Source organism: Lepidochelys olivacea (assembly GCF_965140295.1).
Source record: "Lepidochelys olivacea isolate rLepOli2 genome assembly, chromosome: 3".
In the NCBI taxonomy this organism is placed as follows: Eukaryota; Metazoa; Chordata; order Testudines; family Cheloniidae; genus Lepidochelys; species Lepidochelys olivacea.
The window spans coordinates 151613356-151631812 of NC_140413.1; the positions used below are offsets into that span (position 1 = coordinate 151613356).

Sequence of the window (18457 nt, forward strand, 5' to 3'; positions counted from 1 at the left end):
TTCCTAATAGCTAACTAAATCTCCCTTTCTGCAGATTTTACCCATTACTTCTTGTCCTACCTTCAGTGGACATAGGGAACGGTTGATCATTGTGCTCTTTATAGCAGTCCCTAGCTTAGATGAGTAATGAATTCAGCCATTTTGAAAAGTCTTAAAAGCCTCAGCAGAAGGAACTTGCAACCTATTTCAATCTGTGAATCTCCTCATACATTGAAAAAATTCTCAACGGTCCCATCCCAGGATCTCTTTAATTAGAGCCATTCTGGGCTAGATTCAGGCCAACACCTTCCTTCTGAAGTAAAAGGATTTTGAACCTCTCAGACCATATGTACTCTGTGTTGAAGCAGAACTCATGTCAGACAGTGAAATTTTGCCTTCAGTTGCTGGGTCTCATGGCCTCCATGAAACATCCTTTGCTCAACTTTGGATGAGGCCACTTCAACACTTGCTAGTTCAGAACTTCAGAGCCATTGTGGAATGTCTGTGAGCTTGACAATTACATCAGAAATCCTCTGGGTCTTCTTCAAGTTGGTTGTACATATATATTCCATTTGTGGTGCACATGAGCTGCGTACACTTGGGAGCAAAATCTTTTTGATCTTGCATATGACCTTATGCATTGTATTGAGGTTGTAAAGGGAAGAGTGGGCCCAGCTGCCCCTCAGATCCTTTTTACCATCCATGGCTATGAGATGGAATCCCAGCAGTCTCTTTTGTCTTCATGCACACACTAAATCAGTTGTTGTGTATTTAATTTTAAATACTAATAGTTTATGTCATAAATATAAAGGGAAGGGTAAACCCCTTTAAAATCCCTCCTGGCCAGAGGAAAAATCCTCTCACCTGTAAAGGGTTAACAAGCTAAAGGTAACCTCGCTGGCACCTGACCAAAATGACCAATGAGGAGACAAGATACTTTCAAAAGCTGGGAGGAGGGAGAGAAACAAAGGGGTCTGTATCTGTCGTTATGCTGCTTTTGCCGGGGATAGACCAGGAATGGAGTCTTAGAACTTTTAGTAAGTAATCTAGCTAGGTATGTGTTAGATTATGATTTCTTTAAATGGCTGAGAAAGGAACTGTGCTGAATAGAATGACTATTCCTGTCTGTGTGTCTTTTTTTGTAACTTAAGGTTTTGCCTAGAGGGATTCTCTATGTTTTGAATCTTATTACCCTGTAAGGTATCTACCATCCTGATTTTACAGAGGTGATTTCTTTACTTCTATTAAAAGTCGTCTTGTAAGAAAACTGAATGCTTTTTCATTGTTCTCAGATCCAAGGGTTTGGGTCTGTGGTCACCTATGCAAATTGGGGAGGAAGTGGGGTGCAAGGGTTGGGAGGATTTTGGGGGGAAAGATGTGTCCAAACTACGTTTCTCAGTAAACCCAGTTAGAGTTTGGTGGTGGCAGTGTAGATCCAGGGACAAGGGATAAAATTAATTTGTACCTTGGGGAAGTTTTAACCTAAGCTGGTGAAAATAAGCTTAGGAGGTTTTCATGCAGGTCCCCACATCTGTACCCTAGAGTTCAGAGTGGGGGAGGAACCGTGACAGTTTATTTATTCATATCATTAGTGTAGTTTTGCCTGTAGTCCCACAGATTTACTCCTTACTATTTTTGTTTTTTAATTGTTTTGGTTTGAGAGGAAATATATTTCTCTGGTACCAGGATGTAGGAATGACTGAACCAAAGTCTCCTGTGTTCAATGCTTCCCCTTCTGTGGTGAGACTATAATGTTCACAGGAGAATCACATAAGATTCCTCTTTTGCCTCGGAGAGGAGCATATCCCCAATAAATGCTTCATTTGCAAGTTTTTTTCAAAAAGGTAAAGAGAGGCTTGTCTCAAATTATTTCTCTCTCAGAGGGCTATGTGGCTCTCATCAGACCTGACCAAACATGAAAGTCTGAGGCCAGAAGTGCCCTAATGAGCTCCGGATCAGCTGCTAGCTCCATAAACAGATGTAGCCCTGACTATGGACAGTGGTGGATTATCGCATGGGCCTGTGCCCAAGGGCCCCAGCCAATTTGGGGGCCCCGCAGGAATGGCGAGAACTTTGCCCCCACTGCCCTGCTCCTCATGTCCCCCCTGCCCCGCTTCTCCTCTGTCTTCCCCCTGAGGCCATGCCTCCAGCCCAGCTGGCAGCCTGTGGAATGGCTAGCAATCCATATTTCTTCCACCCCCAGGCAATGCTGGCTGAGCAGCTGAGGTGGCCCGAGTCCATTCGTGCGACGTGCTGTGCCACGCTGGACGAAGCCCCATACATCCGACTGAGCATACAGAGAAAATTTCTGAGGAGGAACTTCCTTCTGTGGAGGAATACACTACGCCAGCTGTCATCTCATCATTGTCCCAGACGAAGCCGTGGTTTCATGCACACCAATCCAGTTGGATGACTAAGACCTTTGAGGACTTAAACAGTCATATTGAGGAGTCTCTGGAAACACCTGTGGACGTACTAGAAAAGAGCTCCCACAGTCTCTTTGAAATACTGCATATTTCCATGCCTGGTCAGCTACTGCTTGCTCTTAATGACAAAAAACATCTGGCAAACTTTGCAAGTGTTGCACCAACCTCTGAGAAAGAGGAGAAGAGGTACCAGGTGTTGTCCACTGGACTTGTATACCTGTCTGCGCACATATACTTGGTTCCATGGTGGTTGCAGCAGCACAGGAGAGGAACAAACAACATCCAAAAATGACACCATTGAACAAGGAGCCCAAACAGCTGGATTTTTTTTGTGAGAAAGAACTATTCACAGCCACTCTGAAATTAAGAATTGCTAACTATCAAGCACTGTAAGAGAGGTATGATTACTGAAATTGGCATAAGTTCTCAGACTTCATTAACAGACTTCCTCAATAATAACAATATCTACCTCTTATATAGCACTTTTAATCAGTAGATCTTAAAGTACTTTACAAAGCAGGAGTATTCAAATCTTTGATTACTGAAGGGCAGCTTATAGCTAAGATGACTCTCTAGGCTTCATTAGACACCTCTACCACTGTGACTCAGTCCATGGCAACCTTGATCACCATGAGGAGAGTATCTTGGCCTCAGTATTCAGGCATCCCAACGGAGGAGAAGATGAGAATTTAAGACATCCCTTTTGAGAGTTCTAAACTCGTAAGCAGAAAGATGGATGACATTCTGCATTTGTCAAAGGACCCTTCTAGAAACAGTGACAAAGCTCTGTCCTTGTCTCTGGGGGTCCCACGTTTCCTGGCGGATTTCACTAGCCTCAGAGGCTCACTGTGACCCTCCATGTAGCCCTTCTCTCTCTAGAGGCCAGGGTCATAGCTTACTGAGCCATTTTCATCATAAGCCAGCAAGGGAGGTGAGGAGAAGCAACCCTCCCTCACACAGTCTCTATTGTCTCCCAGTCTCAGTGATTAATCGGGGAGGGGAGGGAGGAGCCCGGGCCCGCCCTCTACTCTGGGCTCCAGCCCAGGGACCCTAATAGTAGCAGCTATGGTAGCTGACTTTTTGGAAATAGGACTTGTACAATTCCCTGGGCCACTTCCCCACTGCAGCCCTCACTCAATATCTCCTTCACCGTTACCTTAGGGCCTCCGTCCTTGCGCCTGATATGGATTTGTACTGCTTAGTTCCTCCAACAGAGTGGCTTCCTCCTACAGCTCCTGACACGTGCGCCTCACTGACTAATTGGGAGGCTTTTAACTAGTTCCAGCCAGCCCTTGACTGGCTTCAGGTGTCTCAATCAACCTAACTATCTCCACTGCTTTCTAGAAGGATCTTAATTGGCCCCAGGTGTCTTGATTAACCTGGAGCAACTGCCATTTGGTTACCATGGTACCAGGGATTTGTTTAGCCTGGGGCTAACATACCTGTTCCCCACTACTTTACTATAACCATCTGGCTTTGCCCTGTCACAAAACATATACATTAGCTCCTAAAAGGAAGCAGGGATGATTACAGTCATATTCTAGGCAGAGAACATTCTTGAATGCCTTTTACCATCAGTGGCTCTATAAACCTCCAAGAGGCAGTGCTTCCAAAACAGGAGACCTCTGACATCTACATCAGCCACCTATCATGCTGTGACCACTTCAAAGCAATCCTTTTGGTGTGTTGGTCGACGGTTGTCCAACAATCAGTCCACAAGATCTTTACCATTTCTTCCTCCCATTTGGGGATTGCCTTTATTATTTTGAAGGAGCATGAAGCCTTATAACATCAGACTGCTGAGTTCTAGAAATAATCTTGGTGGGGTAGTTGTGTACACTGCCTACCACTCACCCCCTTTCCCTGCTGTGATTCAGGCATTCTTCTCACTTCAATAAGTGCAATGCCTTCTTGATCTAGGAGCAAGAGAGGAATTTCCATTTCAGTACAGGGGGAAGGGTTATTATTCCAATTATTTTCTAATACGAAAGAAAAAGGGGATAGCATCATATCCTGGATTTGAGGTGTCTCAATGCCTTCTTTTGCCACTTCAACTTCAAAGTGGTAACTATAGACTCCATAATTCCATTGCTAGATCTACAGGACTGGATTCTAACTCTTGCTTTGCAAGATGCATACTTCTATATCTCCAGTCACACCTCTCATGGAAAATGCCAAAGGTTTCAAGAAGGAGAGCCTCACTACCAATTCAGGGTTCTACACTTTAGACTATTGACAGCACTGAGCATCTCCAAATGCTTATCAGTGTTAGTGGCTCACTTCAGAAATGAGGCGTAACAGTAACCCTGGTCCGAGGGAAGTAACATCAACAATTGGAGAAATTCCATTCATCAAATTTTCTGACACTTTGTTGAGTTAGGCCTGAAAATCAACAACAACAAAAATTCCATGATAGAATCATCAAGGTCTGATGCTTCTTTTGGCAGAGTGGTACTACAATCTTTAAGTAGATTCCAAGCACCCATCTCCTTGCATCAGGTCACTGCTTATGAGACACCAAGAGCAGACTATATGTGGACAAGCACTTGAAGAAGAAATGGTTACTTTCCATACAGTAAGTGTCATTCTTAGATGTGTTGTCAATATATATCTCCTACGACCAGCCATCTTTTCTCTCTATTGTGAAATCCTGTAACACGGGTTCTGTCTTAGCAAAGGGATTGGGGGGCAGTTGGGACAGCTCCATCCTTGTGTCCTTTTGTACCCATGGTACAGGACACAAGGACACGTCAGACACTGTATGACCCTGTCATAAATATAAACGGAAGGGTAAACCCCTTTGAAATCCCTCCTGGCCAGGGGAAAGCTCCTCTCACCTGTAAAGGGTTAAGAAGCTAAAGGTAACCTCGCTGGCACCTGACCAAAATGACCAATGAGGAGACAAGATACTTTCAAAAGCTGGGAGGAGGGAGAGAAACAAAGGGTCTGCGTGTCTGTCTATATGCTGGTTTCTGCTGGGGATAGACCAGGAATGGAGTCTTAGAACTTTTAGTAAGTAATCTAGCTAGGTATGTGTTAGATTATGATTTCTTTAAATGCTGAGAAAAGAATTGTGCTGAATAGACTAACTATTTCTGTCTGTGTATCTTTTTTGTAACTTAAGGTTTTGCCTAGAGGGGTTCTCTATGTTTTTGAATCTAATTACCCTGTAAGATATCTACCATCCTGATTTTACAGGGGGGATTTCTTTATTTCTATTTACTTCTATTTTTATTAAAAGTCTTCTTGTAAGAAAACTGAATGCTTTTTCATTGTTCTCAGATCCAAGGGTTTGGGTCTGTGGTCACCTATGCAAATTGGTGAGGCTTTTTATCCAACATTTCCCAGGAAAGGGGGGGTGCAAGTGTTGGGAGGATTGTTCATTGTTCTTAAGATCCAAGGGTCTGGGTCTGTAGTCACCTAGGCAAATTGGTGAGGCTTTTTACCAAACCTTGTCCAGGAAATGGGGTGCAAGGTTTTGGGAAGTATTTTGGGGGGAAAGACGCGTCCAAACGGCTCTTCCCCAGTAACCAGTATTAGTTTGGTGGTGGTAGCGGCCAATCCAAGGACAAAGGGTGGAATATTTTGTACCTTGGGGAAGTTTTGACCTAAGCTGGTAAAGATAAGCTTAGGAGGTTTTTCATGCAGGTCCCCACATCTGTACCCTAGAGTTCAGAGTTGGGGAGGAACCTTGACAGACCCCAAAAGTGCCTGTGCACCAAGTAAGGAATTTCTACAACTCACTGTCAAGGATGATGTCCTTGAGAAGAAGCAGGGTTGTGCTCAGCCAAATTAACTCAAACAGTTCTAAAACAAAAGGAGTACTTGTGGCACTTTAGAGACTAACCAATTTATTTGAGCATAAGCTTTCGTGAGCTACAGCTCACTTCATCGGATGCATACTGTGGAAAATACAGAAGATGTTTTTATACACACAGACCATGAAAAAATGGTTCTCTCCCCACACCCCACTCTCCTGCTGGTAATAGCTTATCTAAAGTAATCAGTCTCCTTACAATGTGTATGATAATCAAGGTGGGCCATTTCCAGCACAAATCCAGGTTTTCCCCCACCCCCCCAAAACCTACTCTCCTGTTGGTAATAGCTTATCTAAAGTGATCACTCTCCTTACAATGTGTATGATAATCAAGGTGGGCCATTTCCAGCACAAATTGGGGGGCGTGGAGGGAGAAAACCTGGATTTGTGCTGGAAATGGCCCACCTTGATTATCATACACATTATAAAGGAGAGTGATCACTTTAGATAAGCTATTACCAGCAGGAGAGTGGGGTGGGGGGAGAGAACCATTTTTTCATGGTCTGTGTGTATAAAAACATCTTCTGTATTTTCCACAGTATGCATCCGATGAAGTGAGCTGTAGCTCACGAAAGCTTATGCTTAAATAAATTGGTTAGTCTCTAAGGTGCCACAAGTACTCCTTTTCTTTTTGCGAATACAGACTAACACGGGCTGTTACTCTGAAACCAGTTACTAAAACAGTTAATAGTGTACTGGATCTCACAGAAATGCAGTCACCCAGAAACAGATTTGTTTGTCATCAATATTTATGTGAAATGTTCAAGAATATGATCGAGGGCATGATGGACATACATTTTCTCTCAGTAATTTTCCTTTAAAGTTGCAACAAAGCCTTGATTATTCAAGTAATTGGGAAAACAAAACAAAATAAAGCCAGAGTCCTTTTGGATACATCTTCACAGGCTGTGGCAGCCTGCAGCGTTGATCTTGGAAGTCAACAGCAAGCTGGCATATTAACAGACTCATGAGGGTTGTGCTACAATGCAAAAAATAGTTGTGTAGACAGAGCTTTTAATTTGTGACATGGGCTGGAGCTTGTGCTCTGAAGGCCCCCTCTAACCTTCAGAACCTAAACTGCAATATCTACACACCTGTTTTTAGCACTTGGAGGCTCACTGCTGCAGCTTGTGTAGACATACCCTTTGATTGCACCAGGTTGGGCCAGACATTCAGTGTTCACAGAACTCCAAAAGCTGTCTTGAGAAATGGCTATATCTCCTTGTATCTCCTGTTGACTTAGTCTAATTCAACATTTCAATCTCAAATCTCTTAATTTAACTACTAAGACCATGGGAGTCTAACTTCATCTGCCTTGCTTGTTCTGCTAATGTACAGCTTATACTTCTGTGTGGAAAATCATCTATATTAAAATGCTACTTTCAAAAATACAAAATATTCTGACTCTGATTTTTCAATCCTAGAATATATGCTTTACCTTAAATTGTTAAGTCTTTCCATATCATGAATTCATGTGCTTTTCTCAGCAATTTCTGTGTACTGTTTCCCTGTGGGCTGATGCTGTAAGGGTCATCGTTGATAGAATTTCTTCAAAGAACTGATCAATCTTTCCTCCATTTAAAGTCCCTATTTTGATCTGGGATCTCAGTCGAATCCTCACGAGGATGAAGAGGGATAATTTGAGCCCTTGAGAGAGATCTCTCTGTGTCACATGTCTCTAAACAAAGCTTTTCTCCTAGCAACTGTATCTGCCAAAAGATTTGAGCGTAGTGCAGGCTGACTAATCTTCCTTTCACGGACTCAGAGCTCACTCCACTAAGGCTAAGGAAGATTCCATGGCCTGCCTTTGTAACATCTCTACTAAAAATAGGTAGGGCTGCTATTTTGAGTTTAATACATGCTTCTACACCACTGTCTTGACTTAGGGTATGTCTGCACTGCAATAAAAGACCCATATCATGACCACAGCTGGCCCAGGTCAGCTGACTTGGGCTTGAGAGGCTTGGGCTGTGGCTCTATAAAATTGCAGTGTAGATGTTCAGGCTTGGGCTGGAGTCTGGGCTCTGAGACCTCGCAAGGGCAGAGTCTCAGAGCCAGGCCTTCTGTCTCAGCCCAAACGTCTACACCAGCAGTCCCCAAACTTTTGAGGGTCATGTCCCCCCTTACCCCGTCTATGCCCACCCCAAAGTTGGGCCGGGAGTGGGGCCGTGGCTCCAGGGGAATGGGGATGCAGGGAACTGAGGCTGGGCCCCAGCTGGGAAGTGGATCTGGAGCCAGGAGCACTGCTGTGGCCAGAGGCTGGAAGTGGGCACAGGAGTGGAGCTGCAGCTGGGCTGCTGTGGGGGCTGGTAGCAGGCCTGCAGGCAGGTGTGGCTCCACTCCCAGCTTTGTCCCCCGCCTTGGACCTGGGCCAGGAATGGAGCTGTGGCCAGCAGCTGAGGCTGGGGGCTGGCATGGGGCTGGGTGGCACTCTCTCCCACCCCCACAGGGGCTGGTCCGGCCCCTCTGTGCCCCTCTGGACGTTGGTCCATGTCCCCCTAGGGAGGCGTGCCCCATACTTGGGGGACCTTGGGTCTACACTGCAGTTTTATAGCTGTGCAGCCTGAGCCCTGTGAGCCCAAGTCAGCTGACCTGGGCTCTGAAACACAGTGCAATGGATTTTTAATCACAGTGTAGAACATACCTTTAGTTCCCATGATAGATGTTTATTTTGGGAGGTGAGTTTTTAGTCTCCATTCAACTAGTACTTCTCCACCCACCTCTTCTTGTGGTTTGTACTGCTAGCTAAACTCTCACAAGTAGTGGGCACATGCAGAGGGCGCTATGCAGAAGAAAATTTTAGTTTACACTAGTAACTGGAGTTCTCTGAGAGTGTTGCCTCTGCATATTCACACTACCAACCCATATCCCCATCTTCCTGACAGTTCTTAGGTGAGATTTGAACTCTGAGATTTAGCAGAAGGAAATGAGATAGTTGGGGACTGCATCTCTTATATATAACTTCAGCCCTGGATATTTGGTAATGTGAGAGAGAGTTCATGTAGCACTCAATGGACACTGCTCTTTTAGAAGGTTCAGAAGTCCTGCAGCATCCAAGGACACATCCCACAACTGTGACTGTACAAAGACAACACTCTCAAAAAACTCCAATTATGATTAAATAAACTGTTATTCAAAAGACAGCACCTCTGTTACTTGTGATTGACTATTCTGATTTGAAAACTGAAAACAGAATGGAAGCAGAATGGAAGTGCAGTTAAATTTATATTCCCTTTAAATAAAACTGATACATTCTTTTTCTTTGCTGCAGAACATTTATCCTTATGACACTTTTCAGTTTTAAGTTATTAATTATAATTAAGACTGTCCAGTTTCCTAGAATAGATTGAAGGGAGCTATTACTAGGAAATACAATGAGTTTGGGTTTCTTTCAGTGGCACATTGAGCACAGTTGGGACTGTTGCTCAGAGACAATCCTAACTTGCTTCATATCAATCCTGCTGGGAACCATTCCCGGTTCATGCAGCTTGTCTTCTCAATATGTCCAGCTTCCCCTCACTGCCTGTTCTGTATGCATTCTCATGCAAGGAACCTGCGAAAGAGAGGTGTCAGACATATGGAGAGTGTATTGAGAAAGAGAGGCTGGCATGGAGCCTAAAGTTGGTCTATACTCAGATAAGAGACTGGGAGTGGAGAGAGGAGCTTTCATTACTTGATACTCAGTTGAGACAGGGGAGGGAAAAGTGGGACACTCAGCAGTGGGAAGGAGTTGGGGCCACTTCAAGAGAAGAGTTGGAGTATGGTTGTCCTCAGGACTCTAAAAGTAAAACCTTTCAAGCAGAATTTTTTGCTCAAATGTGACATAACAGTGTGGTGTACAATGGCTAACACTGAGTTATTTTATAGCCTCACCTTGTTTTTTTTCCTTTTTTTAACAAAACAGTAATTATATGTCCAGCTGCACATCAAAAATTACATCTTTACGTTTTGTAGTCTAAGAAGAAATATTAGATAATACATCCACAACAACAATGAATATATAATTCGCTATTTTAGTGTACTGAGGGCCAAATTTTCAAAGGCCCGTATAATGATAAAACCAAACACATAGACAATTGTGGGGCAAAATCCTATAGGTGCATGTACATACTGATACTTGTGCATGGAATTACTCAATTTGTCCATACAGTTGTGGGAAGTACACATATATTTGATGCAGCTCTTTCATGGTGTGGTTATGATGGGGTGTTTATCCCTTACCAGTCCTAAAGAAGTAAAGGGGCCCAATAGGGGCCAATTAAACTAGAAAACTCCACCTGGAGGGACACTTAGGCTTAACTGACAAGCACTAATTGAAGATATAGCCCATCTGAGCAGGAGTAGGTGAGGCTTGTATAAAGCCAGGAAGTGAGAGCAGAAGAGAGCTTCAATGTGGAAGTCTGCAATCACTTTCTTTGCCTAGTGAGGAGAGAAGAAGAAATCTCATGGGGGAGCAGAAACTCTGGGATTCTGACCCTGAGGGATGGGGGTTTACCCAAAGGGGTGGAGAAGGAAAGCCTGAGAAGGTAGGGTAGGAAGAAGCCCAGGGAAACAGCTGCCAAAGTCGATACAATCCCCATCTTGGCAGATGTTTCCCTGGGCTTCTTTCTATCCTGCTTTCTTAGGGTTTCTTTCCTCACAACTTCTCTGGGGTTGACCCTTCTTCCAAGGCTTAGATCCCAGGGCTTATTTTCCACATTGGGTTTCCTCCTCCCCACCTCTGCTCCTGGAGAATGACTTCAGACTCTCTCCCTGCATCCTCCTTCTATTACAAATCTCCTCTAATCATTTTCCATCGTCTCCCTCAGCTGGATGTCATCTGCAATTAGTAATTATAATTCCCTGAGTCTCCTGTCAGGTGCAACTGTAGAGGTTAAGTGTCCCCTCCTTGACCACCTTAACCCCTTCAGGGCTAATGTGGGGTGAACACCCCATTACAGCAGAAATTTCAAAATTTGGCCTTTTAGGTTAACAACTTTGACACATTAAAAATGTGATATATAATATTAAAGTTGTTTCACTGATGAGATAAAAAAGACCATTTATTAACTGAGAGTTTAAACTACCCACAGCAATTTCTGGCTAGCAGTCCCTCTCTGACTGAAATCAGAGCAGAAATTCTTCATTATGCTACTTTTGAACAAGAGATTGAGGATTTAAAACCTACTATTATTGTGGGTCCAGTTGAATTACATACAGGTATGAACATTTCTCTTTTTTCTTTGTACATAATATGATATAATAAATTAATATAATATTTATATTTAGGGCCCTGACAAATTCATGGTCCATTTTGGTCAATTTCACAGTCATAGGATTTTAAAAATCATAAATTTCATGATTTCAGCTATTTAAATCTGAAATTTCACAGTGTTATAATTGAAGGGGTCCTGACCCAAAAAGTAGTTAGGGGTGGGGGAGGTCCTCAAGGAGGGATTGTAGTATTGTTACCATTACTTCTGTGCTGCTGCTGGCAGGGCTCCACCTTCAGAGCTGGGTGCCTAGCCAACAGCCACCGCTCTCCAGCCATCCAGCTCTTAAGGTAGTGCAGAAGTAAGAGTAGCAATACCAAAAAAAGCAAGGCGAACTCTTGTCATGATACCTGGTTCTCTAGGCTTGAAAAGATGTGACTCCTGCTGTGATGCAATGCCAGTCTCCAATGGCCACTCTATATGTGTCCGATGTTTGGGGGAGACACATATCCCTCAAAAATGTGCCCATTATAGTAACTTGAAAGCCAGGGCGTGATGCAACAGAGACCTTCACCTCAAAATGATTCTAATGGAAAAGTCCCTTCAGCCTACTGATATGGGACCAAACCCAACATCAGCAGATGGCTCCCCAAGTAAAACCTCTGCAAAAGAAAGTGCTCAGTCTTCCTAAGTTTCTAGGAAGTGATCTGCGACCTCCCCTCACAGGGACACGCAATAAAAGAAGAGGTCCCCAGTGAGGTTGCCGTCCTCTGTGCTGAGCTCAGCTAGAGTTAGCATCTTTGAGGCTCCAGGCACCTCTGGCACTGTCCCTTCATGGACCCCTGCTGAACCCCGCCACACCGATAAAGAGTTGAGGCACAGACCCACCTTCTCTTCTATGGCACCAACCACCCCAGTGTTTGACACAGTACCATTGGCAATGCTGCCAGCAGCGACGGAGTCATCGGCACTGACTGACAGACTGAGAATGGCACCGACTGTCCTGATGAAGGCTACATGTAAATCTGCACAGCACTGACCAAATCTACAACAGTGGCACCGTTGACACCAAAACAGGCAGCTCCGCAACAGTTTCTGCACCACAGAGACATTGCTGTCTCTTCAGTGCCACAATCATCCATGCTCAGCACTGATGGATCTCCAGGCTGAATATTGGAGCAGATACCCCGTTACCTGCTCCCCCACCCATCTCCAGTAATGATGATGGTGATTTTCATGGGAACCCCTTCGCCTCCGAACACTCCTCTCCCATGGAACATGGACCTCTATGGAAAGCCATGAAAACTAAGACCCAGCAGAGTCATGAAATGCAGCAATGGTATGGGCAACCCTGGATCTGTCCATCAATGCCCTGTCCTATGCAGTGCCCCCACCCCCCCGGGACTCATGAGTGGTGTATAGGGCTCACTACACCAGACCGCTGACTCCAACCAGGGTGAAATCCGATCACCTCCACCATCCCCAAGCCAGGAGACATCGGAGGCACCAGAGGGCTTAGCAGAAGAGAGGGAAGAAGACACAGACCAAGACAGCATTTCACCTACCCAAAACTCATCCTCTTTCCCCGATGAAGCAGTAATGCCACTGTCTCCAACCACGCTGAAACAATTCCAGGAGCTCTTTAAAAGAGTAGCCATCAGCCAAGACATACGACTGAAGGAGATGCAAGAAATCCACCACAAACTGCTGCAAATCCTACACACATCTGCATAATCTAAAATAGCACTACCAATAAATGATGCAATAATGCTACCGGTGGAGAACATTTGGCAGAGGCCTGTGTCATAAATATAAAGGGAAGGGTAAACCCCTTTAAAATCCCTCCTGGCCAGAGGAAAAATCCTCTCACCTGTAAAGGGTTAAGAAGCTAAAGGTAACCTTGCTGGCACCTGACCAAAATAACCAATGAGGAGACAAGATACTTTCAAAAGCTGGGAGGAGGGAGAAAAACAAAGGGTCTGTGTCTGTCTGTATGCTGCTTTTGCCGGGGACAGAACAGGAATGGAGTCTTAGAACTTTTAGTATGTAATTTAGCTAGGTATGTGTTAGATTATGATTTCTTTAAATGGCTGAGAAAAGAGCTGTGCTGAATAGAATGACTATTCCTGTCTGTGTGTCTTTTTTGTAATTTAAGGTTTTTCCTAAAGGGATTCTCTATGTTTTGAAACTAATTACCCTGTAAGGTATCTACCATCCTGATTTTACAGAGGTGATTTCTTTACTTCTATTAAAAGTCTTCTTGTAAGGAAACTGAATACTTTTTCATTGTTCTAAGATCCAAGAGTTTGGGTCTGTGGTCACCTATGCAAATTGGGGAGGATTTTTACCAAACTTTCCCCAGGAAGTGGGGTGCAAGGGTTGGGAGGATTTTGGGGGGAAAGACGTGTCCAAACTACATTTTCCCAGTAAACCCAGATAAAGTTTGGTGCTGGCAGTGGAAATCCAAGAGTAAAATAATTTTGTACCTTGGGGAAGTTTTAACCTAAGCTGGTAAAAGTAAGCTTAAGAGGTTTTCATGCAGGTCCGCACATCTGTACCCTAGAGTTCAGAGTGGGGAAGGAACCTTGACAGCCTGCGACAATACTGCCTACCAGCAAAAGAGCAGACAGAAAATACTTTGTCCCAGCTAAAGGGATGGACTTCCTTTTTTCACATCCGCAACCTAATTCCCTAGTTAAGGAAGTCGCCAACCACTGTGGCAAACAACCCCAATATTGATCCACTCCCCAGGACAAAGAACATAACCGTTTAGACCTTTTTAGCCAAAACATATACTCGTCAGCTATACTACCATTCCAGGTTTCCAATTACTCAGCCCTCCTAGTCAAATATATCTTTAACAATTATGGTAAGCTGCAAGAATTTATTGAGGACTTACCAGAAGAAAAATGACCACAGTTCAAAGCTATAACGACGGAGGGACAGCTAATTGCCTGAAAAGTCCTACAGGCCTCTATGGACTTAGCGGATACAGCTGTGAGAATGATGGCCATGGCTGTAGTAATGTGCAGGGCCTAATGGCTGCAGTCCTCAGGTATCCCGAAAGAGTTCCAACTGAAGGTTGAGGATCTACTCTTCGATAGGGAGAAAGTTCTTTCCACAAAAATGGACGACACCCTTCACTCAGTGAAGGACTCACGGGTCCTTGCATATTTTAGGTATATACACGCCACTTACCAGAAGGTGTCAGTACCAACCGTACCAAAAGGACAGGGACACCTAATTCCACAGCCCACAAAAACGGCAGTTCGAACCTAACAGGAACAAATAATGCCTGCAGAGATGCAGGACCCCTCAAAATCAGTCTTCGACTACACAACCAAATAACAGTTTTGAAGTTTTGGTCAAGGGCCTGAACAACCTCCCCCGCAACATGATGCTATCAATTACTTCCTCCCACCCTTTTGGCCACCACCTGCACCCATTCTACCCTGCTTCGGAAGCATTAACAACAGATCAATGGATATTGGAGATCATAAGATCAGGCTACACCATCCACTTTCTCTCCCATCCTCCTACCTTACCCTCTTCCCCATCCCTCTTCAGGAACCCTTCTCATGAGCACCTCTTACAACAAGAAATGAACCATCTTCTACAACTGTATGCTGTGGAGCAAGATCCCATGCAATACAGAGAGAAGGGCTTTTACTCCCATTATTTTCTCACCAAAAAGAAAAATGGTGGATGGAGACCCATCTTGGACCTTCGGAAGCTCAACAAATTTGTGTGAATCCATGGTTTGAAAATGGTCACACTGGCCGTGATTATACCAGCGGTTAACAGAGAGGATTGGCTTTCAGCCCTCGACTTCCAAGATGCTTATTTTCATATTACCATACATCTTGCGCATAGGCAATTTCTATGATTCACAGTGGGAACCAATCATTACCAGGACAGAGTGCTACCCTTTTGCCTCTCCACTGCTCCACAGTTTTTTTTTCCAAAATCCTTGCAGTAGTGGCAATCCATTTGCGAAAACTGCGGGTAATGATCTTCCCGTACCTTGACGACTGACTACTGAAAGGTATGACTCAGGAAGAAAAGACAAACATGGTGCAGAATACCATCACTTTGTTCCAGACTCTGCAGTTGCAAATAAATGTACAAAAATCAACCCTGACCCTGGTGCAACAACTGGAATTCATTTGGGACCTATCTCGATTCCACACAGGCTAGAGCATCGTTACTCAGCTCCAGATTCTAACACTAAACAACTTCATCACAACAGACACCAGCCCTCAAATGTCTGCCAGAACCCTGCCTAGAACTATTAGGTCACATGCGGCCACAACATTTGTGGTAAGACATGTGAGATTGCATATGCATTGCCTATAGGGCTGGCTGAAGTCAGTATAAATCCTCATCAAATACAATCTAAACAAAAGAGTAATGATACCATCAAGAGTCATATCCCTAAAGTGATGGACGAAACCAGAAAACGTCTGCACAGGGATCCCTTTCCAACAGGATCCACCATCACTAATAATTATGATGGATGCATCATTGGTAGGCTGGGGTGCTCACCTGGACCAGCACACTGTACAAGACAGGTGGTCACCAATGGAAGCCCAACTTCACATCAATCTCCTAGAGCTCCTGGTGGTACACAGTGCATGCAAACATTTCTTCCAATCATATGGAATGAGTCAATCCGGATACTGACTGACATGTGTGTTCTATATCAATCACCAAGGAGGAGCTTGCTCCAATTCATTATGCACTGAAGCCATGAAACTATGGAATTGGTGCATACACAACAACATAACCATCTCAGCATCTTACCTCCCTGGGTGCCAAAATATGACAGCGGACATGCTAAGCAGACATTTCTCCAGGAACACGAATGGGAAATACATGACAGTGTCAACCAATGATATTCCAGAACTGGGGCTTTTCATCTGTAGACCTGTTTGCATCAGGAACAAACCACAAGTGCCCCCTTTATAGCACTCTAGTCACTAGGGGATGACTTCGTCATCAAATGGGATGCAGCACTCATGTATGCATTCCCACCGATACCTCTAATCTCGCAAGTCATTCACAAAGTATGGACCAACAGGGCCCATGTCATACTGATTGCTCCAATGTGGCCCAGACAGACTTGGTTCCCTAACCTGATGTGCTTGGCAGTGTGCGCTCCATGAGCTCTTCCCTTGCAGGTGGATTTCCTCTTACAGAACAAAGGCCGGACTCACCAACCAAATCCAGAGAAACTTCACCTCAGAGCATGGCTCCCACATGGTTTCAACACGATGAATTAGCCTGCTTGGAAAGAGTGAAATGTGTTATTAAACAGTAAGAGATCCACTACTTGCAATACTTACTTCCAAAAATGGAAGAGATTCTCACTATGGCACCAACAAAAACAGTTAACTGCAGTCACGGCACCTCTCCCGATTGTAATGGACTACATATTGGAACTTAAAGAATTGGGCTTATCTATAAGCTCAATTAAAGTACACCTAGCGGCCATCTCAGCCTTTCACCATAAGTTGGATGGAACATCAGTCTTTGCACACCCAATCACTAAATGCTTCCTCATTTGTATACAAAACATTTACCTGGAAGTCCGACAACCTACACCCCCATGGGACTTGAACCTTGTACTTAAATGCCTCACCAGAGCCCGTTTTGAATCTTTCACTCCTCATATGTCGATGAAAGTTGCGTTCTTGGTTGCGATCACCTCAGCCAGATGAATCAGCAAGATTGGGGCACTGATGGCTGAGCCCCCTTACACCGTGTTCGCTAAAGACAAGGTCACATTGTGACCACATCCAAAATTTTTGCCTAAAATATCAACATCCTTTCACATAAACCAACTCATACACCTTCCCACGTTTTACCCAAAACCACGCGGGAACTGACAAGAGGTCATCCTACTTATGCTCAATGTCAGTGAGCCATAGCGTTTTACTTAGACAGAACCAAGCCCTTCCAAAAATCTCCAAGGCTGTTTATTTCCACAACAGAACACTCCAAAGGATGCACAATATTAACCCAGAAACTGTTTAAGTGGATCTCTACATGTATCCAACTTTGCTATTGGCTGCATAACAAGGAACCCCCACAAGGGATCCCATCGCACTCCACACATTCCATAGCTACGTCTATAGCCTTCCTGAATAATGTCCCTCTGATAGACATGCAGGGCTACCACCTGGGCCTCTAAGCACACCTTTGGAAAACACTATGACATCACCCAGTGTTCTATGTCAGACACTATATTAGGCCTTACTGTGCTCTCTGCAACAACTCATGCGAATCTGAAGCCCCTTCTGTCCACAGTGGGGCACTGCTCTAGAGTCACCAGAAGCAGAGTACCCACAGGGACGCTACTTTGAATCAGAAGAGGAAGTTACTCACCTTGTGCAGTAACGAGGGTTCTTCAGATGTCTGTCCCTGTGGGTGCTTCACTACCCACACTCCTCTCCTCTACTTCAGAGTTCACTAATTGAGCTCAGTGGTAGAGAAGGAAATGAAAGGGTTGGGTTGTGCGTGCACTAGATGAGGCGCCAACGGCACTGCGAGATGACTACTGTGTACATGCGCCCCAACTGAGCACTGCTACAGAAAATCTCCGATCTATGATGCAGGGATGCACCAACACCTGAAATAGCACACCCACAGGGATACACATCGCAAAGAACCCTTGTTACTGCACAAGGTGTGTAACTTCCTCTTTGGTAGTAATTTGTCATGAAACCTGGCAAGGTTTTACTTCAGTAGACCCTTGAAGAAAGTATTCATACATTCTTATTTTCAAAGCTCACCAGAAGAATCTTGAATTTGCCCTCTGTAAAGAATACTAATAGTATTCCTTTTTTCTGTTCAGCCTTGAAAATGTTCTGATTATGTGTCATGCAGTTGGCTGCTACCCAAGCACCCCTTATGATCAGAGGTCTTTCTGCAGTGCTTTGCCCATGTTGTCTCCTTCACCTGGTACCTTAAACAAATTCAAGACAGTCCAAAGGAAATTAAAATATTCCCCACCTGGGGTCCAATTTATTCACTCTTTAAGT

General features: G+C 44.3%; 1 protein-coding gene across 1 annotated transcript in view; it reads left to right on the forward strand.

Annotated features, from left to right (window-relative positions):
* DNAH8 (dynein axonemal heavy chain 8) overlaps positions 1–18457 on the forward strand; it is a 589186-nt gene that overhangs the window by 225076 nt on the left and 345653 nt on the right. Inside the window, exon 28 of the mRNA XM_084624647.1 lies at positions 11295–11421. Coding sequence (XP_084480773.1) covers positions 11295–11421 — 127 coding nt within the window. The remainder of the gene's footprint in view (positions 1–11294; positions 11422–18457) is intronic.